Source organism: Urtica dioica, chromosome 9, assembly GCF_054948205.1.
Source record: "Urtica dioica subsp. dioica isolate 48M chromosome 9, U.dioica_male_clone48M_v1_H2, whole genome shotgun sequence".
In the NCBI taxonomy this organism is placed as follows: domain Eukaryota; kingdom Viridiplantae; phylum Streptophyta; class Magnoliopsida; order Rosales; family Urticaceae; genus Urtica; species Urtica dioica.
The window spans coordinates 12,282,089-12,307,107 of record NC_142764.1 but is presented as its reverse complement, the minus strand read 5'-3'; the positions used below and the strand labels follow the sequence as shown (position 1 = coordinate 12,307,107).

The 25,019-nt window shown below is 38.4% G+C and overlaps 5 protein-coding genes and 1 pseudogene across 10 annotated transcripts; 3 read left to right on the top strand and 3 right to left on the bottom strand.

Moving 5' to 3' along the window:
• Nucleotides 1-19: 19 nt before the first annotated feature.
• Nucleotides 20-4,608, top strand: LOC149384998 (uncharacterized). The gene is made up of 3 exons (XM_089626217.1): nucleotides 20-360; nucleotides 968-1,082; nucleotides 4,549-4,608. Exons 1-3 carry the CDS (start codon nucleotides 20-22, stop codon nucleotides 4,606-4,608), a joined length of 516 nt encoding a protein of 171 aa, XP_089482343.1.
• Nucleotides 4,609-7,098: 2,490 nt separating this feature from the next.
• LOC149384997 (uncharacterized) lies at nucleotides 7,099-8,198 on the bottom strand (annotated as a pseudogene).
• A 3,208-nt stretch (nucleotides 8,199-11,406) lies between these two features.
• On the top strand, nucleotides 11,407-13,647 carry LOC149384996 (uncharacterized). Its single transcript, XM_089625621.1, has 2 exons — nucleotides 11,407-12,416; nucleotides 13,442-13,647. Exon 1 carries the CDS (start codon nucleotides 11,570-11,572, stop codon nucleotides 12,398-12,400), a length of 831 nt encoding a protein of 276 aa, XP_089481747.1. The 5' UTR covers nucleotides 11,407-11,569; the 3' UTR covers nucleotides 12,401-12,416; nucleotides 13,442-13,647.
• A 118-nt stretch (nucleotides 13,648-13,765) lies between these two features.
• On the bottom strand, nucleotides 13,766-15,937 carry LOC149384995 (beta-amyrin 28-monooxygenase CYP716A378-like). Its single transcript, XM_089625620.1, has 4 exons — nucleotides 15,371-15,937; nucleotides 14,606-15,012; nucleotides 14,353-14,537; nucleotides 13,766-14,251 (listed from the first exon to the last, which is right to left on the bottom strand). Exons 1-4 carry the CDS (start codon nucleotides 15,856-15,858, stop codon nucleotides 13,931-13,933), a joined length of 1,401 nt encoding a protein of 466 aa, XP_089481746.1. The 5' UTR covers nucleotides 15,859-15,937; the 3' UTR covers nucleotides 13,766-13,930.
• A 1,379-nt stretch (nucleotides 15,938-17,316) lies between these two features.
• Nucleotides 17,317-19,678, top strand: LOC149384994 (Coatomer epsilon subunit). The gene is made up of 6 exons (XM_089626909.1): nucleotides 17,317-17,670; nucleotides 17,736-17,887; nucleotides 18,416-18,551; nucleotides 18,668-18,823; nucleotides 19,111-19,190; nucleotides 19,404-19,678. Exons 1-6 carry the CDS (start codon nucleotides 17,419-17,421, stop codon nucleotides 19,495-19,497), a joined length of 870 nt encoding a protein of 289 aa, XP_089483035.1. The 5' UTR covers nucleotides 17,317-17,418; the 3' UTR covers nucleotides 19,498-19,678.
• Nucleotides 19,679-20,752: 1,074 nt separating this feature from the next.
• MUR4 (NAD(P)-binding Rossmann-fold superfamily protein) lies at nucleotides 20,753-24,999 on the bottom strand. Of its 6 annotated transcripts, XM_089625783.1 has the most exons (13): nucleotides 24,815-24,999; nucleotides 24,605-24,694; nucleotides 24,463-24,503; nucleotides 23,636-23,801; nucleotides 23,022-23,146; nucleotides 22,821-22,949; nucleotides 22,615-22,722; nucleotides 22,425-22,516; nucleotides 22,187-22,328; nucleotides 21,922-22,016; nucleotides 21,667-21,796; nucleotides 21,189-21,333; nucleotides 20,753-21,089 (listed from the first exon to the last, which is right to left on the bottom strand). In XM_089625783.1, exons 4-13 carry the CDS (start codon nucleotides 23,694-23,696, stop codon nucleotides 20,848-20,850), a joined length of 1,269 nt encoding a protein of 422 aa, XP_089481909.1. In that variant the 5' UTR covers nucleotides 23,697-23,801; nucleotides 24,463-24,503; nucleotides 24,605-24,694; nucleotides 24,815-24,999; the 3' UTR covers nucleotides 20,753-20,847. The 6 variants fall into 6 exon arrangements, with proteins under 6 accessions (XP_089481909.1, XP_089481908.1, XP_089481914.1 ...); XM_089625782.1 differs by having other exon boundaries at nucleotides 24,463-24,694; XM_089625788.1 differs by having other exon boundaries at nucleotides 22,821-22,934; nucleotides 24,463-24,694.
• Nucleotides 25,000-25,019: the final 20 nt, after the last annotated feature.

Genomic DNA, 25,019 nt, shown 5'->3' with positions numbered 1-25,019 from the left:
ATATCCGAGAGCGCCGACCATGTTGATGTCGAAGAACTCGAAGATGGTGCAATACATAAACCAGCGGATGAGAGTGACGATCCAGGACGGGCGTGAGCTCGTGGGTAAGTTCATGGCGTTCGACAGCCACATGAGCCTCGTCCTCGGCGACTGCGAGGAGTTCCGCAACCTCTCCCCCTCCAAAGGCGTCGGAGATCGCCGAACCCTCGGTCTCGTCCTCCTCCGCGGAGAGGAGGTCGTCTCCATGACCGTCGAAGGCCCACCATTTCTGGACGCCAAGGCCGCCGCAATCGCCGGCCTCGGAATCGGCCTCGCCGTCAGCCGAGGCATCTCCGGCCCAGCCCTGCCCATGCCTTTGCGGTGATTTGGTGTAGCATTTTAAATTCCAACGGTATTTCATTTTGTATTATAAGCAGTAACCTGCGCTATAACAAATGGTGAAGCATATGATCAATTTATTTACGCCGACTAACTGACTGACTAACGTATCACTGTTTGCTCTATGCAGTAGCAATGTCATTTATAATATAAGCATCTAACTCTCTGGTTTGGTGCAGGTAGAGAGGAGTATAATAAGTGATGATTTCATAGCATTTTCACATAAGCTGTATTGGCGCAAGATAGGCTCTGGTTCGGTTGACCTTTGTGGTGATTTGGTGTAGTAGGGTTGTTGATCATTGTGAACTAAGGGATTTTGTTTCTTTCTACAATAGTTTATCAGTTTCATGTAGTTTGAATCTCTTTGTTATCAGTACATGAAGCTTTAGATCATTTGCCAATTCAAGTTGCCTAGTACTTTGCCATCCACTTGCTCAATAGTTTTTTATTCCTCATGATCACGGAAAGAGAGTGAAAAGGGCATGAAAGAAACCGGGGAAAAATTAAACCTGCATCAAAGTAAATGAATAAGAGCCAACCACACCACACGATTATACAGGTGTTATATTGTGAATTTTTCATTTCGTAGTGACATTGACATGTGGATGGGGCAAATGGGAAGCCCAAACCCACACTTACCTGAGATTTTCACATCCGGAGATAATATATCCCACGTATTGTTTGTCACAAGGTCGTGGAATAAGGTAAGAATGGTCAACCAAATATATTCCTTCCCTGCGCACATCCTTGTCCCTCCTCAACGTGAAGGGCGAGTGTTCCTTCTCCATGAACATCAAAGGCTCAAACTTTCCTAGGTCATGAAAATAGTAAAATCTGCATTTTTTTTTTATTTGTTATCGAGCACCATGAATATCATTTAACTTGAAGAAACCTAAAAGTGATCAGGGATTGGTAGTACAAATGAGTTACCTTCCTGTCTTCAGTATATTTGGAATATGTTGGAGCTTCTCTGAAGTGCCCAAGAATTGGGGTGATTCACACAACAACCCATGTATACTTCGTTTTGTTCATGTGATTCCAATTTAGTACATCACTTCCCTTCAGTGCCAAGATGCTTATTTGCTCTGCAATTTCTTAAATTAGGATTGAAGTTCAACAAGGGGTACTACTCTACCACCACCATCACTAGTCCTGTACATCGGATTGAGTTATACGGGTTTCCATGTTTCATGAACCCAATCCGAAGCCTTCCGTTTTTTTATATTCAAAAATCGGGTTGGATTGGTTTGGTTTAGTTGGGACGGTTTGTGTCGGTTTGTTCGGATTAATTCATCACAATCAAAACAGAGTTTCATGTCTACCACATCTAACATCATATATAGTATAGGTGTTTAGTTGCAAAATATATATATATATATATATATATATATATATATTCTAGTCTGAAACACGTGCTTCGCACGTGGTGTTTGTAGTTATAATCAGTAAATAATTAAAATATGTATGATTTAATTTACCAAGTTTTTCTTCAAAGCATGAAGTTATAAATGAATATTAAGATATCAAATATTTCAACCATACATAATACTTAGAGAGTTTAATTTTTGAGAGACTCTCATAATAAGTGCAAACATTTCAAGGAAATATATAGTCAATGACATACTTAAAAAAAAAATTGACATAAGTAAATAAAAACCAAAAGTTTGGTGTCTTGATAGACAAATTGAAGGAAAGAAAAATTAACAAACCAAAATGTTTAAAAGTAACTTAAGAAGACATGTTTTACTCGAAGTAATAGAAACGCACTACGCGCGTATGATTTTTGACATCATAAATAATAATTTTACGTACAATTTATCTCTTGAAATATATAAATTTGGCACGAGTCTTTAAAAGATATAAAATATATATATATATATATATATATATATATATATAATTGATGAGGTAAAAAATTAATTATCAATGAAATATTGAGAGACATAAAAAAAGAAATAAAAGATAATCAAAACATAAATGCATAGTTCTCATTGTCGATCTAAAATATACTTAAAATACAAACTATTACATTTTTTTTACATTGTCTAAACTCCAAATACCTGCATAATCTAGCTTACTAAACTTAGTTTTCATCCTTCAAAAACTTCAAAAATAAAAATTATATAGTTTAGGGTAAAAACTACACTCTATTGGAGGAATCTATTATAACATTAAAGAGAAAATGCAAAATCTTCAATGAAAGTAATTTATATTGTTTTCTACTCTACATACCACTACTAAGCAATTGTATAGTTTTTTTTTTTTAATGTACCAGAAGACAAGTTCAACAAACAAACAGAAAGAAAAATATAAAATTGAAATTAGAAAGACTACCATGAAATCAATAGAAAATAATCCTTGATCTTCATCTCTTCAATATGACATTTCGAGAGATAGTACCATTGCTCGGTGAATCCAAATCAATCTGTACGAATTTCATTAGTTTCGGCGTTGAAGTGTCGTATCTTCGATTGAGTATTTAGTACTTTTGAGTCTATTTCACATGAAGCTTTATAAAAGTGGAAACATACCTTATATTATATGACTATATTAGGCATTTTGTTTGTTATAAAATAAAGAACAAAAGAAAAAAAAATACTTGCAAAGAAGCAACTACGTACGGAAAAGAACTATCCTTGTTCTTGTCAATGTCTCTTCAATTGTTGAAATAGGAATCATAGCACAAGGCATATTTTCCTCACTTGTTTTTCACTCCATTTCTTTGTCCCCAAAAGAGTTTTACTATAATAAGTAAGAAAAAAATATAATTAGACCAAAAAAAAAACTATTAATAAATGAGAAGAACCCAATAAAGTTTGATCCAAGAGGACTTGTGGGAAAAAAAATACGAACCAAAAAGAGGACTTGTAACCGCTTTGCCTACCTCTGACCACAAATAATAACAAATAGACGTAACCCTTTCGGAGAGGACTCGGATGAATTTATAGGAAAGAGGCCTATTATTTTGAAGTTACAACTTCCAAATCTTTAACCAGCGAACAATGCCCACATTGAACGTCAATGAAGAGAGTGGGTTAAAAGGAAATAAAATAACCTGTAATGAAAATAACAGTACCAAGGCAATTCAGAGAAAATTTTCATATTACCTTTGGTATATACATAAATTAAGGTGAAATTATTAAGAAAATCACTACACAAGAGTAAATAAATACGATGCGATGCAATATTACGAACCTCATGTATTAGAAGAAGATGTGTACGCAAAATCAGAACCTAAATTCATCGAGCACTCTAAATCAAAAGACATAAAAAAAAATCACATATTCAATTATATCTACAGCATCAAACCAGAATATTTTTTTTTTTTTAAAGAAATTGAGATCTATCTCAGCAAAATACACACCAACAAACACATTCTTGGGCTATTTCATAAACCCGAGCCCTATATATAAAAACCCCATATATGAGTCGCCTAATCCGAAAATCAGCAACAACAATACCATCAATACATACACAAATAACACACAAGAATCAATAAAAAAAAAACTTTGACTTAATTTCAGAAACAACATCCGAGCCCATCTCAAATTTAAAACACGAACAACATTACGAATCAAAAGGGTCTAAAAAATCAAAACTTTCAGATTAATATATAAGAAAACAATTTTTTAGTCTAAACACACACCCGAAACACATACGTAATATAATAATAAAAAAAAACCCTATGTATTCGGCAACAAATAGAAGAAATCGAGGTTCCCATTACCTTAATATGAAGGTGAACATCGACGAGCCTTCTTCTCCACTTCTCATTCCCGAAGTCGCACTGAAATCCTCAAAAATCAACAAACCCAAGCAAAAAAAACTCAAAACTTTAGCAGTTCGTAATTCAAATTCGAGCAAGGAAGGAGAAAGAAACCATGAGTCCTTACGTAGGACGAGAATGAGTGTGTGGGCTTTTATCTGAACTTTTTGTTAAAAAAGAATTGTTTTTCTTAGAAAATTTAAACGGCAGAAGTGGGAAGGTCACAAGCAGGATATAAGGAAAAAAAATTCAGTGTAGCCACGGTGTCGTACGCTGGAGAAGAGTTGAGAGAAGATAAGATAATGACGAGTCACATTACGATTGGCTAAAAACGATTAGGAATAGTCTATGAATAGTAATCACTCATTGTGGCTTATTATATTATATAGATATATGTATTGTAGAATTTGCAAAGAGAAGAGGAAGATGACTTTGGGAGAGATGGAGAGACAAAAGGAGGCTAGGTTTTCATATGTACAAAAGTATCTGAAGTATTACAAGAGAAGTAAATAAATAGTGTAAGCAAAAGAGACTAAGACTAAAAGATTCTTATTATTCTAAGATCGAGAGACAACCGTCTGCTTCTTGCTCTTCCAAGAGATAAGGGAGTCACCCAAGAATATACAAAATCCAGTGGTAGACTTACGATCAGATGGATTTCCACCCCGATTGGCGTCCGAGTAAGCATATAACTCAAGAGAAGAAGTAGACGAAAAGAGTAAACTCTGAAACTGAGTTCCCCAACGATATCGAAGAATGCGAAGCAGGGCTGCCCAGTGAATTGTAGTCGGAGAGGCAACAAACTGACTAACAATATGGATGACATAAGCAATGTCTGGCCTTGTGATGGTGAGGTAAACTAAGCAATCAACCAAAGTGCAATACAAAGTGGGGTCTGAAAAGAGCAACACCATCCGAGGGAGAATACGAGCATTATCCTCGAGAGGCTTATCAACAATGCGAGAGTTAGAGACGAGCTTGATCGAGAATATCGACAATGTACTTAGATTAAAAAAGAAGATATCCACGATGAGAGTATGCTACTTCTATTCCCAAAAAGTACCGTAGGGAACCCAAATCTTTCATCTCAAACTCACGAGCTAAGTGCCTCTTCAACTCTGCAATCCCATCAACATCATCCCCTGTGATTATCATATCATCAACATACAACGAGAGTAACATGCGACTAGAAGAAGTGCACCTGACAAAGAGGGCCGAGTCATGTGGACTAGGATAAAATCCAAGAGATGATATCCCAACGGAGAATTTTTCAAACCATGCTTGGGGAGCTTGTTTAAGCCCATAACGGGCTTTCTTCAATCGACAAACTTCACTAGAACTCTGAGGAACACCGGGAGGATGAACCATGTAAACTTCCTCATGAAGATCCCCGTTCAAAAAAGCATTCTTAACATCCATTTGAGAGATGTCCCACTGATGAACAGATGCCACTGCAATGAGGGTACGAAATAGTGATATGCTTGGAAACGGGAGCAAATTTTTAGTCCATGCCATACTGCTGAGAAAACCCTTTAGCAACCAAGCGAGCTTTGTATCGCTCGATAGTTCCATCTCACTTAGTTTTGATCTTGTAGACCCAATGAGAACCAATAGTACATTTCCCCTTGGGAAGAGGAACAATATCTCAAGTACTTGTCTTGTACAACACAGAGAGTTCTTCAGCCATTGTCTGCTGCCAAAGAGGGTCAAGAACAAACTCTTCATAGGAAGAGGGCTCAGAGAGTTGGTGTATAGAAGTCAAGAAGGAAGCAAAAGAGGTGGAATATGTGGAGTAAACAAAATCAGGTAATTGAATGGACTTACAGGTTCGTTGAGGGAAACGAGGTGGATGAGGAGGCGCTAAATCCACACTCGTTGAAGCTTCATCTTGGGAGGCAATAGGAGAAGGGGGAGTATCGATAAGATGAGTGTGATTATCTCAGTACAAGACTCAAATGTATCAATGCGAATGCGATCAGACTTATGCAAATTTGGAGTATCCGAGGAAATAGAGTAAAAGGGAATATGTTTAAGAAACACAACATGACGAGAGACATAAAGCTTTTGACTAACTGGATCATAACAACGATATTCCTTTTGACCTTCACCATAACCAAAAAATGCACAAAGAGCAGATCGAGAGGTAAGTTTACTACATTCAACATGAAGCCGGGGAACAAAACAAGAAGAACCAAAAACTCTCAAGAAAGTATAATCAGGAGCATGGCCATGAAGTTTTTCGAAGGGAGACAAACATGAAATGATGCATGACAGAATTCTGTTTATGGAATGAACATAAGTAAGAACAGCTTCCCCCCAAAATTCACTAGGAACATGCGCAGACAAGGGGAGAGAGCGGGCTGTTTCAATGATATGTCTATGTTTCCTTTCAGCCACACCATTTTGTTGTGGTGTATCAGTACAAGAGGTTTGATGGAAAGTACCATCAGAAGCTAGCAAATCAGAGAAATGAATAGACATATATTCACTACCCAAATCACACCGAAAACACTTAATGACAACATTATGTTGAGTTTTAACGAAAGCACAAAACATATGATAAATGCCAAGAAAATCATAACGATGTTTCATAAGATAAACCCAACAAAAAATAGTAGAATCATCAATAAAAGAGACACACTACCGAGACCCACCCTTTGTAGGAACAGGCGGGGGTCCCCAAGCATCATAATCTACTAAATCAAAAGGTGCGGGAGAAACATAGACACTTTTAGGAAAGGGTTAAGCATAAAACTTGGCTAATTTACAACCACAACAATCCGAAATATCATGAGTCTGTAAATTTCTTAATGCTCCTGTGGATGCTAAGTACTTTAAACGAGAACCAGAAACATGTCCAAGACGAGAATGCCATAAATAAAAAATAGAAGATGAAGGACTCAAAGAAAAGAGGACAAGTTAACACTAGAAGCTGCAACATCGGGAACTCTCAGCTAATCTAAGATGTAAAGTCCCCCATTCCTATGGTCTGTCCCAATCAGCTTCTCGGAATAAAGAACCTGCATATAACAACCAGAACGAGAAAATGAAACTAAGAAGCAAGAATATCACACAATTGACCAACTGAGGCAAGATTCAATGTAAGTTTTGGAATATGGTAAACATCGAAAAAGACACATTTTAGAGGTAAAAATGGAACCAATCCCTATTAATGGCATAAGAGTACCATCAACAGTCATGAAGATATAGATGGAGTAGGTTGTATGGACGAAAAAGATTTAGAGTTGGGTGACATGTGATGTGAGGCTCTAGAGTCAAGAACCAATACGGATCGTACCTGCTGCGTTACTAGGGGCAAACCTATGTGGGAAAGGGCTGACATGGCACGTGGCTACGATGCAAGAAACTTCTAAAACTGCTCTGTGAGTGTAGCAATCTCGGTTTCAGGAGAGCTTCTGGAGTCTTCAGGTGGAACAACAACTGCCATGTTCGGAAACATAACATGAGTGGGTCGCGGAGCGTGATAGCCAGATTTCCACTGCGAAGGTGCTTGCAGCCTGTTCAACAGTTTTGAACACTGTGCCTTCCAATGTCCCTTTTTCTTGAAAAAGTTGCATTCGTCGTAGCTAGGAATGGCTTGAGTCTTGTGTTGCTTGTAGGGTCGGTGAGAGACTGCAAGAACAGAGGGATCAGGAGACGACAAAATTCCTTTGTTGATGCATTTCCTATCAACACAAGACTTCAAGCGCATCTCTTTGGCTAGCATTTCATTAACCATGGAATCAACTGAGGGTAGAGGAGTTCGATGCAGAATAGTACCATGAAGACCTTCAAACTCATCCCGAAGAGTCATCAGAAACTGAACAAGGCGTTGTTCCTCCCGTCAAGCAATGTAGGATGTAAATGCTCGTAGTTCAGCTGATTCGGTCAAAGCAAGTTGGTCCCAAAGGCTAGACATAGCAGAGTAAAACTCTTGAATACTCATACTGTTTTATTGAAGAGTATGAATGTCTATTTCCAACTCGTATTGCTTTGCAAAGTTAGACTGTGTCTACAGCCTTTCCAAGTGCTCCCAAACCTCCTTAGCCATCTCGTATTTTTCCAACTGAGCATCAATCGCTTGTTGGTCAGAGTTTTTGACCCAATTGATGATTTAAGAATTAGAAGCATCCCAAATATTCAACTATTCAACAAAACCCTCATCTTTCTCATTCGTCGGTTTCGTGTAGGTTCCAGAGACATAACCCCACATGCGTTTCCCTTTCAAGAAATTTCGCATAACATAGCTCCAATACGAATATTTCTGCTCGGTTAGTTGTACATTAATCGCCTGAAGCGAATCATCCTTGACACCGGCCACGTCGAAGAAGCAACAAACAAATCCCCAAATCTAGAATCGATAAAAGACACTGAAGAGAGCGAACTAGAGTACGTACCACGACTCCCTCGTTATATAATTCTCCCAGTGCGAGGCAACCAAGAGTTGACGAGATGGTGGACCCGAAGAAGAAGACGTGGCTCGAAAGAGCTATCACCAAATTCATCGTTCACCAGCACGTGTAAGATCAACAGTAGTGAATTCAAAAACATGATCGTGACTGCTCAAGATCTCAGTAATTCTCATCAGTTGTTGTACTTGTATTACTATATTTTCATTTGCATTTTTTTAATGTGATGTTCATCTGTATAGTAGGTCCTAAGGTTCCTCTTCCATCAGCGTACGCAATTGACAACAAGTACTTCGAGATGGAGGTTGTAGATGCGGAGAACTTTGCGGAAGAACAAAAGAAGTGGTTGAAGTTGTATGGATGCACCATATATGCTGATGGTTGGACCGAACTGACGAAGTTGAGTATCATCAACATCATGGTGTATTGCGCTAGTGCGACGGTGTTCTTGAAGCCCATTGACGCGTCGAAAAATATGAAGAGTTCGGACTACATCTATTCAATACTGATGGATGTGCTTACAGATCTCAATTAAACTTTAGAGTTCCAATGAGCCAAACAGATCTTAATTATCTTTTATTTCATTTATGCTTACATTTGAATTAGTTTTTTTCGGGATAAGATCTCTCTCCACGTTCCTTGACAGGATTGGGTTTTGGCCAAGGGATTGGAATTTTTTTTTACGAGATTGGGTTTTTGTGTGAGGGTGACGCTTCAAGGCTGCTACCGCTGTGGCGACCAGAGATTCCGATAAGATTCAGTAGTTATGGATCGAAGACTTGCAGTCACAGATGAACGAGGACCACAAGCTCATGAATTCCAGCTTCGTTAACTAACATTAATTGGCGCTGGTTTTGTGTGGGATTCATGTTTTATACTTTTGAAATATTAGTAAATTTGGTATGGATTCAAGTGTTTACTTTTGAGTTATCAGTAATTTTTGTTAATTAATTTTAATAGACGTTGTTTTTGTTTGGTGTTCATGTATTTTACTTCTAAATTATTAGTTAATTTTTCATAAATATCATTAATAATTTTATGTGTTTTCATATTTTAATGCAGTAACACTTTTAGGTTTTTTTTTTTTTTTTTTTTTTTTTTTTTTTTTTTTTTTTAATGAAAAAGAAACTGAACTATAATGATCTATTTTTTTTTTTAAATATTGAGGAATAATTAATCGTGTGTATTTAGGGAAGCAGTTACTTAATTTTTAATTACTTTTTTTTTATTTTTGAAATAAATAATTAAGGGCATTTGAGCAAAAGATTAATATGGCACGAGTAGTTAATTAAAACTTTCAAAACGTTTGCTATATTGAAATTCTAGGGTTTCAAAATTGCTAGTTGGCTAAAATGCCCATAAAAAAACTTCCATTGAAAACGTTTGATCGATGTTGGTGTGCATGATAGAGACAATATCGTAGTTGCGGAAATGACGATGACTTTAAGCTTTAGACGACGAGCGCGAAAAGTCAAGAAGCTCTACATGACGATAAATTTAACGGAAATCGACGAAATCACAAAGAAGGAAAAAGAAAAATTCCTCTCCCCAAGACGAGAGTCCTTTGATAGGTAAGACTACCCGAATCTCAAACCCCAAGAAAAAATGATGGTACTAAATTTTTTAAACCCTAGTTAGTTTTCTTTAGGAGGAGAAGAAAAAGCGGGTAGAAGTTTTTTAGAAGGAGGATGGTTTGTTTTTCGTCTGCATATTTTTCATAAGTATTTTCCATCTATATTGTGCTTACATATTAAAGTTGGCCATATGAAACATGGAAAATGAGATCCCATGATCTCGTCCATATATTGAGGAAAATGGGACTCCCATGATCGTAAAAAAAAGATACCGGAAAATTATGAAACTATTTTTACGGGATTGATATTTTTCCTAGTATCATATTTTATTATTCCGGGAGCCCCGTATTTTATTTTCTTTTAATTCTTTATTAATTATTTCATTTTAAAAATAACTTACATGAGAAAAAAAAATATAAATTAAAAAAACTGATATGATACAAAATGGGTCTAAACAAAGATTTAAGTTGCGTCCCATTTTTCGGATAATAACGGGACAAAAATCTCATTACTATATTGTAAAATATGTATTTTTTTTCTCATTTTTCACGTGGGACCAATGATACATGAAATGAGATTATGCGGGATCTCATATATATATATATATATATGAGCAATTAAGTCAGTAGTCAAATAGTGCACCATCCTTTTAAAAGTAGTCGAAGTTTCATTTAATTAAGAAAATAGTATACCCGATCAAAGTTAATTAATTAAGTGATTAGATTAATTTAATTTAATTTGAAAAATAGCCCATTAGACTTAAGTAAATTAAATTAAGGAAAATTGTAGAAAATAGCCATTTGAAACTTATTATTAGCAAAATGGCAAAAGTTTCAACTTTTCAGCAAAGTAGCCAAATTTACGTTTTCAAAAAAAATTTGACAGCTAATATTAAATTTTTGACGATTATTATAAGCAATTTATCACTTAAAAAAAATTAATCTTTGGGTCAAAATTTTTTTTGAAACCAGATTGCTGTACATTTTGGCTATTTCACTAAATTAAGACAAATTTTGGCTATTTTGAAAATTCATAACTTTATATTGATTATTTAGCTACATCGCTTTTAAATTAATTGATTTAGTTAATTAATTAAATTTGATTTGGTGAACTAAATTCGTAATAAAATAAAATTTTGACTAAAATAAGTTTAGACAAATGGCCAGTTACACCAAATTATTCGTGTGTGTACATGTATTGGGCTTGGGGATGCATCGGGGCTGAACAATATTTTACAAAGGATTTAAATGGATAGGGATAAGAAGCCATGGCCATTTCGGTAAACTTAAAAAAACTCGGGGAACTCGTTGAAAACCCTTAAAAAAACACAATAAAGAGGGAGCATAAACCCCGCTCAGTCGCTTGAAGAGAAAGAGCAAACCCTAAAAAGCTCTCAAATTTTGAATTGCATCGAGGAGAAAAAATATCCGAGACGCCCGAAAATGTCGATGTCTAAGAGCTCGAAGATGCTGCAGTACATAAACTACCGGATGAGAGTGACGATCCAGGACGGGCGTCAGCTAGTGGGCAAGTTCATGGCGTTCGACCGCCACATGAACCTCGTCCTCGGCGACTGCGAGGAGTTCCGCAAGCTCCCCCCCTCCAAGGGATCCAAGGGCGCCGGAGACCGCGAGGACCGCCGCACCCTCGGCCTCGTCCTCCTCCGCGGCGAGGAGGTCGTCTCCATGACCGTCGAGGGCCCGCCTCCCCAGGACGACTCCCGCGCCAAGGCCGCCAACGCCGCCGCCCTCGCCGGCCCCGGATTCGGCCGCGCCGCCGGCCGAGGCATCCCCGCCGCCGCCCCCCTCTCCCAGGCCCAGCCGGGGCTCTCCGGCCCCGTCCGCGGCGTCGGCGGCCCGGCCCCGTCCATGATGCAGCCCCAGATCTCGCGGCCCCCGATGCCGAACCTCTCCGCCCCGCCCATGCCGTACCCGGGCGCCCCCGTCATCCGCCCTCCGCCGCAGATGCCTGGCTTCCCCGGCGGCGGCCCCCCTCCCCAGCAGATGGGCCGCGGCGGCCCCCCTCCGCCTCCGCAGTTCGGCGCCAGGCCGCCGCCGCAGTTTCCGCCCCAGTTCGCCCAGCGGCCCATGGGCCCGCCTCCCCCTGGCCAGATGATGCGGGGCCCGCCCGCTCCGCCCAGGCCCGGGATGGCCGCTCCGCCCCCGCCCCGGCCCGGGATGCCCCCGCCGCCTGGAAGCGGGATCCCCGTCTTCGGACCCCCCCGCCCCGGAATGCCCCCGCCCCCCCCTAACCCTCAAAATCCGCAGCAATAGGGACCCCTGTGGTGTGGTCTGTGCTCTCTTCTTCCCTTTGCTTTCCTATTATGATATCTTCTCTCTTTTGCTTGGACTTTCTAGACTTGTTTTCAGTATTATACTCGTTTCTTTATATGAATAGCTAATTGGAAACAATAAGAGGCATGTTTGTTTATTGATGTGTCTAGGGTGGTTGATAGAAAGTCTATAAACATTGATCTAGAAGTAGAATCTTGCTGTCAATACTTGAATGGCAGGTATGTCTGATAAGAGGGAGAGTGAAAGTAAAAGATAGGGGAGTGACATCAATGTGCCTCAGTTTGCCTCTATATCGATCAACTTATTATTCAGTTCTGAAGCTGTGGCATTACTCAGCTATGCTTATTATGGTAGTGTTATATGAGTATTTAGAACCCCAGTTTCTGTTTTTGTTCCACCTGAATGAAAAGTTATCATAACAACTCCATAGAATATTGAAATTTTATAAATTGGGCCACTCCTAGGACTGGTAGGTGCTAGTTTTTCATGTAGTAAATCAAAGTGAAATCTGCGAGTAATTGAAACCTGCAGTGGTCTTGGTATCATTTCACAACACCGCTTCTTTTGTTTACCATATGACAATGAAAGTTTCAAGTATTTAACATATATCAAATTACTTAACAGCACATTTTTTTGTCTGACCTGTCTAGAACTAGTCAATTGTGTTGGATTCCTGATGCTTCGTTTCTATACTTTTTTATTATTATGATATAAGCAGTCTCTTTGAAAAAAAATTAAATTAGCTACACAGAACAAAACTCGTAGCAAAGAAAAGTGAGGGCCAAGTTGTTTTATTCCAAACAAAGTAGTGTAAGGAATTCTTCATGTCATAAGAATAAATCAGTTACTTTTTAAATGCCAACGGTATTTCATTTGTATTAAAAGCAGTAACCTGTGCTAGAACAGATGGTTAAGCATATGGTTCTTTACACCGACTGACTGACTGACGTGTGACTGTTTGCTCTATGCAGTAGCAATGTCATTTATAATATAAGCATCTCATTCTCTGGTTTGGTGCAGGTAAAGGAGTATAGCAATTGGTGATTTGAGAGAAGCTTCATTGGCGCAAGATCGTCTCTGATTCGGTTGACCTTTGTGGTGATTTCTTGTAGTAGTGTTGACCATTGTGAACTGAGGGATTTTGTTTCTTTTAACGCTAGCGGCTTGGTTTTATGTAGTGTGAATCTCTTTGTTATTAATACATGAAGCTTTAGATGTTTTGACAATTCAAGTTGCCTAATGCCTAGTACTTGACTCTGCATAAGAAGTAACTTTTGTACGCCTGACTTGCTCATGTTTTTTGAGTCCCTCTGATCATTAAAACCAGTGGAAAAGCAACCTTAATATCAAAGTAAACGGACGCAGAGCCAACCACACCACACTATTTTACAGGCTTTATACTCTGCATATTGTTATTTTATAGAGAAAAGAGCTTAAAAAGACATAAAAGAAACCGGAGGAAAAGCAACCACACCACACTATTTTACAGGTGTTATATTGTGCATTTTGTCATTTTGTCGTGACATTGACATGTGGACGGAGGCGAATGGGAAGGCCGTCCGTCAAAACCGGCAAACCCAAACCCATACCGCTTGAGATTTTCTCATCAGGAGATAATATGTCCCACTTGTAGTTTATCACAAGGTTGTGGAAGAAGGTAAGAATGGCCAGCCGAGCATATTCCTTCCCAGCGCACATCCTTGGCCCTCCTCCGAAGGGAACGAAAGTGAAGGGCAATTTCTCGTTCTCCAAGAACCTCGAAGGCTCGAACTTTTCCGGGTCAGGAAAATAGTCCGGGTTCTTGTTTGTCACATTAAAAGCCCAGAGAATCTGCATTATTATTTTTTTTTGTTAGTTATAAGCACCACGAGAATCATTTAGCTTTGAAGAAACCCAAAAGTGAACAGGCATTGGCAGTTCAACCGAGTTACCTTCCAGCCTTTAGGAATGGTGAAACCTGCATATTCGAAATCTGTTAGAGCTTCTCTGAAAGTCCCCAAGAATGGGGGTTGGATTCTCATGGTCTCGCATGCCACGGCCCACGTGTACTTCATTTTGTTTATGTGATTCCAATTTAGTGCATCACTTCCCTTCAACGCCAAGATGCCCATTTGCTCTGCAATTTCCATAATTATGATTCAAGTTCAACAAGGGTGTGATTATAATAATATGTGTGATAATTACCAGAGTAAATCTTGTCATACACGTCAGGCCTTTCTCCAACGAGCTTCGCCATGAAAGTAATAGTAGCGAGCACCGACCCATAACTGGCCGCCATAATCCCCATCACTAGGTTCGCTGTGGCAATCCGCGCCTTAACCTTACTCGCCGTCAAAACCGAAACCAGATTATCTCCGCCCTCGCCAACCTCTTCAGCCATAAACGCCTCCACCTTCTTCCTAACGTCCTCGGCAGCCCTCCTCGCCCTCCAAAACACCGTCCCCGGAAAGTCAACGTGCATCCATTGTATCCCTTTGACCACCTCATCAAGTCTCCATGCCTCAGCCGCCTCTGCGGCCCTCTCGGGCCCCATCCCCAGTAAGTGGGCACACGACACGGCCAGGACAAAGCCCTTCGCCAGCTCGTAAGCTCTACACGTAAAAATGAACATATCAGCCGGTTAGCTTAACTTCAAAAATTCCATTTTCACCTAAGAAAAAAAAACACTTTCACACTGCAATTTCCAAACATGGATTTGGCTAAAAATTAAAATTGACCAACGGGTTAATTTTAAGGGTTCATTAGAAAAATAACCAATTTAAACGTTTGATATTGCTAAATAGCCGATGTTTGGTAAATCTCAGGTAAATAGCCACTTTCATATATTTACAAACGTATTTAAATTGGCTATTTTCCTAATTTTTTGTCATTTTAACCGGTTATACCCCGATTAACTAGATTTTATAAAAATTTTTTTTTTTTTATGGTTAGATAGAAGGTCATGTTTACCTGCACGAGAGCGGCTGTTTTTTGAGGTGCTCTTTCGCAATGGAGTCAAACTTCTCGACGCCGTTTGAGTCGGGCCTCAGAACAGAGAAGAGGCGAGAGAGTCCCGCGGAGTGGGGTTTTTCGGCGTTGGGCTTTTCGGCAACGTCAAGGCCGAAGAGGAGCTGCTGGGAGCGAGGCAGCCAGACACGGACGAGGCTTCCCTCGTTGGTGCTCACGAACTTGTTGGCCTCCGGGCCGCACAAGACCACGGTGTTCTCTCCCAAGATGTTGGTCTTGAAGACCTCCGTGGTCGAGTGTTTCGCGAGCCTCTTTAGAATGAAAGCTTCCGGGTTTTTATAGGACATCAAGAGTTCGAGGGTCTCGCCGATTACCGGCCACCCGAGGCTGCCCGGCGGCAGATTGGTGTTTGAGGCACTGTTTCTTTTGCGGGTCACAAGGTAAAAGGATGAAGCAATGAAAACAAGGGAAAGGAAGATGAAATATTCCATAGTAGACAAGCTAATGGAGGTAACGATTATAAAAGCTGTGTAATGAAACACCACTCTTTCTCACACAGGTATATATATACAAATCACTGTATATATATATATATACGAGATTTATTATTCTCTTTGTATTTACGCTCAATCTTGCGGCAGTTTATATGAATGTGATATGAAATATCGCTAATGTCTCATGATATGTGGGGTTTTTTTTTTTTTTTTTTGAAGTAATTTATTCAAATCTTGTACTGCGCTTCTATTTAGTCGTCATACCAATATCGTTCGTCATTATACGTTCTTCTAATTTGTTTCTCATTTTTTCTGTACGTAAGTTTGAATGGTTCGCTCGCGACAACAAATAATTTGTATACAATATTAATAAAATATGAGGGGTTTCATCATCAATCTCGTCACTTTCATTCGTACAAATAATTGTTTGAGAAATTTATATGTTAATCTACAATTGTTACTTGAGAAAGGTATTCATTTTCTTATTAAAATGTTAGGAAATATTGTCCATGCTTAATTTTTTTAATAAATTGAAACATCCATTCTTATCTATTAAATAAGTACTTAAGATTAATATTTTATCCTAAACCAACTCATAACATGTGAAACATCAAGTATAGGCTTACATAACATATATTCTTAAGTCGTTTAAACCAATGATTCGAATACCTTAACGATGTCGTACTGAGACTCAAATTTTACTGGATTACCGGGAGATATTGATAAAATAATATACAATGTCGAGGAAACCAATAAACGGTTAGTAAATATCATTTACGTTCTCTCGGGAACTACATATGCCAAGAATAATTAGCGGAACGTGTGAATTTGTAGGTAGCAAAGTAGATTTGCGATTTCTCCATAAAAATTAACAAAAAAATTAGGTAACTAGCCAACTAAAACGTTTGAGATTGCTATATAGTCAACGTTTCGTAAATCTTAGGTAAATAGTCATAAAGATGACGTGGCATTCCTGGTTTGCCATTTCATTGAAATAAAAGGGTGGGGTATTTACGTCAATTTACGTGTGTAAATACATGAACGTGACTATTTATCTAAGATTTATGAAATGTTGGTTATATAACAATGTGAAACTATAAATATGACTATATACCTAATAGACCAAAAAATTAATACAAGAATACAACATTGAAAATATTTAAGTTTTTATATTATCTGAAAAGTCGTATAACAAAAAAAAAAATTAATTTTTTTTTTTGGGTACAATTTATTAGTCATATTTGTATACTGTTTCATTTACCTTATTTTTACTGTTTTTAATTTTACTAGAATAAGAATTGTTTACTGTTAGGTAGTATAAATTATAAAATGAGAGTATAAAGCGGTAAACGGGGAAATTTCTGAATTTAAATCAGCAGGATCATTAATAATGGGCCAAGAGGAGCCAATAACAAATCACAGCCCAAGAAGTAAATAAACTGAAAACAAAAATAAAATTCGTTTTTCTCTTGTTCACTGTCAAATATTTTCTGTACATTGTCATTATTATCGATCGGGGTGAGATCTGCAAAGAAGAAGAGGAAGAAGAAGAAGAAGATGGCAACCCCGGATCACCTGTTCAACCTGAGGAACAGCTTCTACCTCGGAGCATTCCAGGCGGCTATAAACGGCAGCGACGTCCCTAACCTCTCGCCGGAGGACGCCGTGGAGCGCGACTGCCTCGTCTACCGCTCCTACATCGCTCTCTCCACTTTCCACCTTGTCATCGCCGAGATCGACTCTTCCGCCGCCACTCCTCTCCAGGCCGTCAAGCTCCTCGCTCAATACCTTTCTGACCCCGCCAACAAGGTTCGCTCTTTCTCTCTCTTGATCCATCCATTTTTAGTCCGTCGCTGATTCTCTCGACTGGTTAGGAATCGGTGATTGCGAGCCTTAAGGAATGGCTGGCCGATCCCGCCACCGGGACTAATTTGACGCTGAGGCTGATCGCCGGGATCGTCTTCATGCACGAGAAGGACTACAATGAGGCTCTCAAGCACACTAACTCCGGTGGCTCTATGGAACTGTAAGTTTGGGGTTTCTGTTTTCTTTCTAATTTAAAGAGGTTGGTGAAGGGAATTGAACACTGGACATGATGAATTTTATTCGTTGGCGTGTGTTCTTTTGTGCTTGAATTTGAGATCGAGAGATTGGCTTGTTCTTGTGTTTGAAGTCTTGAGCTAGCTAGGAATTTTGAGGCTGTTGAAAAGTTCATTTGATGCGTTGGATACTCGGCTTCATCTTTGCCTAACTACATTACATAATTGTCAAAATTCAGAAGCTCTTAGTACTGTTGTTAATAGTTGGTTGTTGGGAATATCTGCTAAATGTCAGATCTGATAACTAGGCAAAATCTAGTTGGATCCTTTGTCTGTGCCATCACGAAGATGCTTTCACGCTTTACAACATTAGATTTCTCTAGATATCTAGTAGACTAGTGTAATAGCCTAGCTATGTGTTTCCGAGTTAACAAACAGGGTGTTTATATTGATTAACAAATAGAAGCTGTCAGTTTATTCAAACCAGATTCTGTTTTTGGCCTCATATTTTGTAGGAACGCATTGAATGTCCAAATCTTTCTCAAGATGCATAGGTCTGATTATGCGGAGAGACAGCTGAGAATAATGCAGCAGGCTGATGAGGATCATACGCTGACTCAGCTTGCAAGTGCATGGTTCAATCTTGCAGTGGTTTGTGCTTATATATATTTATTCTTTGTTTGTCTCTCTTTTTTTTTCTCCCTCTCTTTGTCTTAGTGAGTAATCCTTTATCCATTATAAATTGTTATATTTATGTCTTTCTTCAGGGCGGATCCAAGATTCAGGAGGCGTACCTCATCTTCCAAGATTTCTCCGAGAAATATCCAATGACAAGCTTGGTCCTGAACGGAAAGGCTGTTTGCTGTATGCATATGGGAAACTTTGACGAAGCTGAGTCGCTGCTTCTCGATGCACTAAACAAGGCAAGCCCCTAGTAGCTTACTAGTGCTTAAAAGAAAAAAGTTCTCGAATGCTAGTTAGATATAGTTACAAAGCACATAATTGTGCACGATGTCTTGTGATAATAGTCGTGAATTAGATAACTGTTTTCGTAGACCGTCTGCTTTTGCTCTGCAAGCTATGACATATACCATCAAGTTAACTTCCGATATAAAAATAAATTAAAAGCTTGTTGGAATGGCTAAATGAACCACCATAAGTTGTATGTATTGGTTTTTCAGAGGTCATATTTTGTAATTTCTTTTGACAGGATGCTAAGGATCCAGAAACTCTAGCCAATCTCGTGGTCTGTTGTCTTCACCTTGGGAAACCGCCCTCCCGTTTCATCAGGTGATAATCAGCAACATCTCACAAATATATCAAAACAAACTCAATATTTATGCTCCAACTAATTGCAGAAAGGAATTTGGCTTATAACGTATTGTAGTTCCATTTCAGTCTGCATTTCATATGCTCTTAATATTACTTTATTATCATTTATTTAAATTAAATGAGGTGAATAACTTAATTACTGTGATATTGCAATGTCAATTTGTCTTTCAGCCAATTGAAACTTTCACATCCAGACCACATGCTCGTGAAACAGGCCGCTGATGCTGAAGAGAGCTTTGATAGAGCGATCCAGTCGGTTGCTTGAGATATTAGAGGCGTTACTGGGGAAGAACACGGCTGTGTTTGTGCATTGCCCTTTTAAAAAGCTTGTGATTCTTTTGTCTTTGTTTTTGTTAAGCATAGATATACATAAATTGACGGAAAACTAAACCTGTTTGTGACATTCAAAATCTATATCTTTTTGCTCATTGTTGGAAGAAGGCACTGACACATACCCTATGCGAATTAAATTTATTCAATCCAGCTTTGTTAAGTTTTTGTCCCTCCAATGCACGTTAATAACACCCGTGTTCCCTCTTTTAGAAGTATCTACTAACTTCCTCATTGATAAATAAATACATTAGAACAGTAGTCTAAAAACTTCTCTACTCCTTGGTTACATCGAGGCTCGGTTGGAAAAAAAGTCACTAAAACACGTCAGAGGATTTCAACAATTTTCCTTTGTCTGAGTTGATTAAGGAGGCCAAGTTCTTTCCTAGTTTTTTTCCTTCACTTTTTGGTCCCCAAAGGATTCAAAGGCATCGTGATGCAAAAAGACGAAAATGGAGCAAAATTATGTTTGACTTTGTTTTGCGTTTCATCACGAGTCTTCCAATTCCAGCACTTGCTCAGACCATAAGCGCTCTTAACATTAGGGCTCTGGGTCTGGGGTATTAAATCAGCTAGTATTCTTCAAAATCTATGCGTTGCTGATGTTCAATTTTTGAATAATATACATATGTTAGGCTCATAATGAACAACAAATTAATTGCATTTTGAATTCCCGACAGATGCAATACCTTTGAGAGGCCAGGGGTTCTATTTGCTCGTGTAAAATCTTTCGAGCTAAAAATTTATCTATTATAATTTGTGCTAAAATATGTAATATAATCGAGTTTAGGCTATACATAATTGTTAGAATAAATTATTAGACACATATTACGGCTCTGCTGGTAAAGAAAGCACGAGTTATCGACCACTTTTCATCTTTCAGCTTACTATATATTCTAGTCATTTTAAAAAAGGAATATCTGCTTTTATTCTCTTTTGAGCTTGAAAAATTAAAAAAACAAAAAACATTTTCAGTTCACATTAACGTACTCCCTCGGGAAAGAAGGCAAGTTATAAAGCGCTCTAAGATTACTATTATGCTGTAATATTTTACACGACCGCCAAAAGTGTGTTATTCGACTGCTTGTTTCCTACAAATCTCGAATCAGGAAAGACAAGTAATAGAATATAAGCTGTACTATACCCGAAGCCGAATTATTTTTGAAAGCATGTAACAAGTGAGACTCTCTACAATAATTTAACAAATATAGGAATTCAAAAAATGAAACCCCCCCTAATCGAACCAAAGAATGTGTCAGCATATCTTTGTGGACTGGTCGGACTCTCAAGAAAAGAGCGGGGACGAGCTGGCGTATCCGTGGCGGTGAGCCTTTTGCCATTTCCAAGCTGTCCTCAGACTCTGTTGAAGGTCCGTGTGCTTCGCCGTCCAGTTGAGCTCTTTCTGAATCTTGGCCGGGTCGCTGTACACCTCAGCATAATCCCCCGGCCGCCGACTCAGGTACTCGACCTCGATTTTCACCCCCGTCGCTTTCTTACACGCTTCAACAAACTCCTTTACCGACCGACCTGAATCAAAAAGAATAAAACAAACCACCAAACTTAAACTCACTTTCTTACTACCACTCGAACACACACATGCAATCATACATTACACGATCTCTTTACCTGTACCGGTGCCAACGTTGTAGATTCCGACTTTGCGAGCCTCTGCCTTCTGAAGAGCTTTCACGTGAGCGTCGACAAGGTCGGTGACATCAATATAATCACGCACACATGTCCCGTCGGCTGTAGTGTAGTCTACTCCTTTTACCTACAATTTTATTTCAAGAATTATTATACCATCTCGAAAGTGTTCAAAAGTCAGCAGAATATTTTTAGTTGGAATCTAGTTAAAAAAAAAAAGTCAGCGAATATCTTAATGACTTGAACTTCTGGGATGGGTTGTTTCTAGCTGGTTAAGTAATCATTTGACCAACTCCCCATTTCATGGCATTTTTTTTAATACTGATCCCAATGATTTATTTCCAGACTCACACATGGGAAGAGAATAAGCCATGTGCTCAGATTTAAACGGCTTAGGGGATTGGGACAGGTGGTATTTTTAATACAAGATTAGAATTTTAATTTCTAGAAACCAACATACCTTCAGCCCAGGAATAATACCCCGAGCAGCATCGAAACAAGCGCCCGATATACGCCCATGCTCACGAAGTTCAGGCCTGGGAGCTTCGCCTAATCTTCCCTCTGGATCTGAACCAATCACATTGAAGTATCTGCGCAGAGGATGATTAAAAAAAAATATTAATGACAATTATAAAAATAAATACTATGATGTTCCTAGTTCTCATGAGAACACAAGGGAACAATTTGATTGATAAGTTTACAACAATATGCAAACCTCAGGATCATCACGGCCATGTCTGAATTTTTTGAAAAATCGAGGATGATATCTTCAGCCATTTTCTTAGCTTTTCCATATGGATTGATTGGGACCTGAAGAAATCATGTAACCTTGAGCATAAATTCACCAATACATTTCAGCGAGAGAACCAGAGATGTCAATATATCATTTTTAAAATGTTGTTGAGGAAGAGCACTAAAGACGCTAGGTTCGGGAGATAGCAAGGAATAAAGATTTTGAGCAGTAATATGGAAAAAACTACCTGTGGAGTATCTTCAGTAATGGGCATCTTTGCAGGTTCACCATATGTTGCACAAGTACTGGAATATATTAATGTCTTAACACCATGAGCCACCATTCGCTCTAGCACTACCAACGTGTTTGATGTGATATTATGATAATACCTGCCAGAACATCATCGAAAGGTATCGGAACCATACCAACACTAATTGTATAGAGAGAACAGAATTTATTTTTCGACAATTTTCATAGGAACTTACTTAAGTGGGTCGAGGGTGCTTTCCCCAACATATGCAACAGCAGCAAAATGCATAACGGCATCAAATGCATTTTCTGAGAATATTTTATCAACCTAGAATAATAGGTCACGGAAAAACAGGCGTTTACTTTGATCACCTTTTTTATTTTTTGAAAAAGAAACAAATAAAATATAAAACACAACAAGGATACAGCTTTGGCATCTCCCAAGTCAGCATAAATAAACTGAAGCCTCCCCGGTTCAGGAAATAAATCTTGAAGAACCTTGACAGCGCCGATGTTTCCACGGGAAAGGTTATCCTATCAGAGAAAAGAACATAAATTCGCTGAACATCGAATGTGATCAACTACGACATTCGAGGGAGAAAAAAAAGGGGGAGAAAGAAAGGCGTACGTACCACGATAGTTACACGATATGATTCTTTCAGGAGTCGCAAAGCAGCGTGTGAGCCAATGAAGCCGGCGCCACCGGTGACGAGGACATGAGTCACGCCCGGTTCATGGACCGCAAACTGGAATGAAATGGGCTAAAACTAGCATGTCAGCCAACAAATTTTCACTATAAGATTCTCTGTCAACTGGAAGGAATTTGGTCTTACCGGTCTCGGGGCATTAAACTTCGGGGATTGCTTTAGCATGAAAATGCACAACGCCGTAAGACTTACTACCAAAATAATTTTCCCTACAAAATTGTTCTTCTTCTTTGGGTCTGAGTACTCCATGCCTATAGACATTAATGAAAAAGATCACTCAATGATAAGAGAAAACTCCATACACGTCCCCGTTGCTGATAGAGAGCGATCAAACAAATTATTTATATTTCTCATATCACAAATGGGTTAGGGATAAACAGAACAAAATTTAACTAGTCCAAATTTGATCACGAGATAATCGAGCAAGTACAAAGAACACTAAGCTTATCCAGTTTTCTAAATCAACTTATGAGACCACTTTCGTTGTAAGTTTTCATCTTCATTTTCTCGTGTAATTCGTTTCATTTAACTCATAGCATCCAATTTCAGTGTAACTCCAATTAAGGTCGTGAGTAACTTGTAAGAACTGTTTGTATGTGGTAAAGCCGATAGATCTTTGTCAAAAAGTAAACATCAAATGACTACCGATGGTCTGTGATCAAAGCCAAAAGTTAAATTCAAACATACATTCATGTCCATTTTTTTATATATATTTTATTCGTACATAAAAAGTTACATACCTCCAAGGGACATAGATCTCCCATTCCTTTGCGGAGTTCTGTTCCTTCCAAAATTTAGCATTTTGGAAATTTCACTACAATGCTAATGCGAAGAATCAAGTATTCCACCTCAGTGTGAAATCATGAAAGAAAAGAGAAATCCGTTCAACGCTAAGCTTTTAATGAACTGCAACTATAAACGAGAAACAATTATTAGATAAATGAAGCTATGATTGCAACATGGGCAGATATAAAGAAAAATTAAGACGGGCCCAAATGAGAAAAGCAAATCTATAAGCAATATTGTCAACACAACAACCTATGAATAATAGACAACAAGATCAGCAATACAGAAGATCAAGGGAGACCATGAGGAGAAGAGAAGAGAAATTAGAAATCTAATCTTTTGAATTGTATAAGAAGAATGGGAAAAAAAAAATTAACATGCTAAAACATTCCTAAATATATAAAGGGAAAAAGACACCTACGTTGCTGTCAGAGCATGTCTGCCCAATAAAAATAATTGGGTAAGAGTAGACCAACTCATAGGTCCACTAATCAAAGATTCAAAATTGAAAACAACGTTCTATTGAAACTTGAAAATGGCCCGATAATAAATGTTTTCAGAGAAAGATCACCAAAAAGAAATGAAAGAGTCAAGACTTCAAGATCCATAAAGACTACCCATTAATACCCATTAGAAAATGGGGTTTGCAAGAGAAGTTTATCATATTTTCTTTCGGCAGCACAGAAAACGATAGCATGCAAAATTGTCGAAGCGGATACGAAAATTACGAAAAAAAATTGAAAGAAAGACCCAACTCGAATCGAAAAGAAAAAGGAACAACCTGAATTCTTGTTGATGCTCAGAAGGAGTAGAATCAAAGCGCTGGCGAGGAAAAGAGAGATATTATTGATGAATTAATAAAATAAAAAACGGAGCTTTTAGACAAATAAAAAGGTAATCAAAGTTTCCGTGTTTTGTTTCACCTTTTATTTCCCTGAAACCAGCAAAGGTTTTTGAGTTTGATCAAGAGAAGAGCGTGAAGGATATTTTATAAAGAGACGTTTCGACCCTCGCTAGACAACAAAATCATATTTATAAAATTTGCCAAAAAGTTAAAAAAAAAGTTGACCAAATTTTAAGTGGAGAACAAGGAAAATTGTTGACAAGGCGTGAGAGAGAGAAAGAAAACGTACATTAGCAGTGTGGTGATTTATTTATATTTGGCCGAACGACTGTCCTTCTTCTTCTTCGTTGTCGTCTTCTTCTCCTCTGCTTTTGTTTATTTTTCTTTGGCTTGGAATTGTAGAGTGAATAAAGGCTCTTTCTAATAGGCGACATCTCTCTGCGTTCATATTTCTGTTGTTTAGTTTTTTTTTTTTTTTTTTTTTTTTTTTTTTT

What these genes read in the sequence shown, in the direction of transcription:
- LOC149384998 (XM_089626217.1), top strand. Translation starts at nt 20, where the DNA reads ATGTTGATGTCGAAGAACTCGAAGATGGTGCAATACATAAACCAGCGG. An exon ending in GCCCTGCCCATGCCTTTGCG is followed by an intron (nt 361 to 967) that starts GTGATTTGGTGT and finishes TTCATTTCGTAG; the next exon opens with TGACATTGACATGTGGATGG. An exon ending in TCACAAGGTCGTGGAATAAG is followed by an intron (nt 1,083 to 4,548) that starts GTAAGAATGGTC and finishes TATGTATTGTAG; the next exon opens with AATTTGCAAAGAGAAGAGGA.
- MUR4 (XM_089625782.1), bottom strand. Translation starts at nt 23,696, where the DNA reads ATGCTAAATTTTGGAAGGAACAGAACTCCGCAAAGGAATGGGAGATCT. An exon ending in AGCACCCTCGACCCACTTAA is followed by an intron (nt 22,329 to 22,424) that starts GTAAGTTCCTAT and finishes ATGTTCTGGCAG; the next exon opens with GTATTATCATAATATCACAT. An exon ending in CAACGTTGGCACCGGTACAG is followed by an intron (nt 21,090 to 21,188) that starts GTAAAGAGATCG and finishes TTTTTGATTCAG; the next exon opens with GTCGGTCGGTAAAGGAGTTT.
- LOC149384994 (XM_089626909.1), top strand. Translation starts at nt 17,419, where the DNA reads ATGGCAACCCCGGATCACCTGTTCAACCTGAGGAACAGCTTCTACCTC. An exon ending in TTTCTGACCCCGCCAACAAG is followed by an intron (nt 17,671 to 17,735) that starts GTTCGCTCTTTC and finishes TCGACTGGTTAG; the next exon opens with GAATCGGTGATTGCGAGCCT. An exon ending in TTCTCGATGCACTAAACAAG is followed by an intron (nt 18,824 to 19,110) that starts GCAAGCCCCTAG and finishes TTCTTTTGACAG; the next exon opens with GATGCTAAGGATCCAGAAAC.
- LOC149384996 (XM_089625621.1), top strand. Translation starts at nt 11,570, where the DNA reads ATGTCGATGTCTAAGAGCTCGAAGATGCTGCAGTACATAAACTACCGG.
- LOC149384995 (XM_089625620.1), bottom strand. Translation starts at nt 15,858, where the DNA reads ATGGAATATTTCATCTTCCTTTCCCTTGTTTTCATTGCTTCATCCTTT. An exon ending in AAACAGCCGCTCTCGTGCAG is followed by an intron (nt 15,013 to 15,370) that starts GTAAACATGACC and finishes TTTTACGTGTAG; the next exon opens with AGCTTACGAGCTGGCGAAGG. An exon ending in GTATGACAAGATTTACTCTG is followed by an intron (nt 14,538 to 14,605) that starts GTAATTATCACA and finishes TGGAAATTGCAG; the next exon opens with AGCAAATGGGCATCTTGGCG.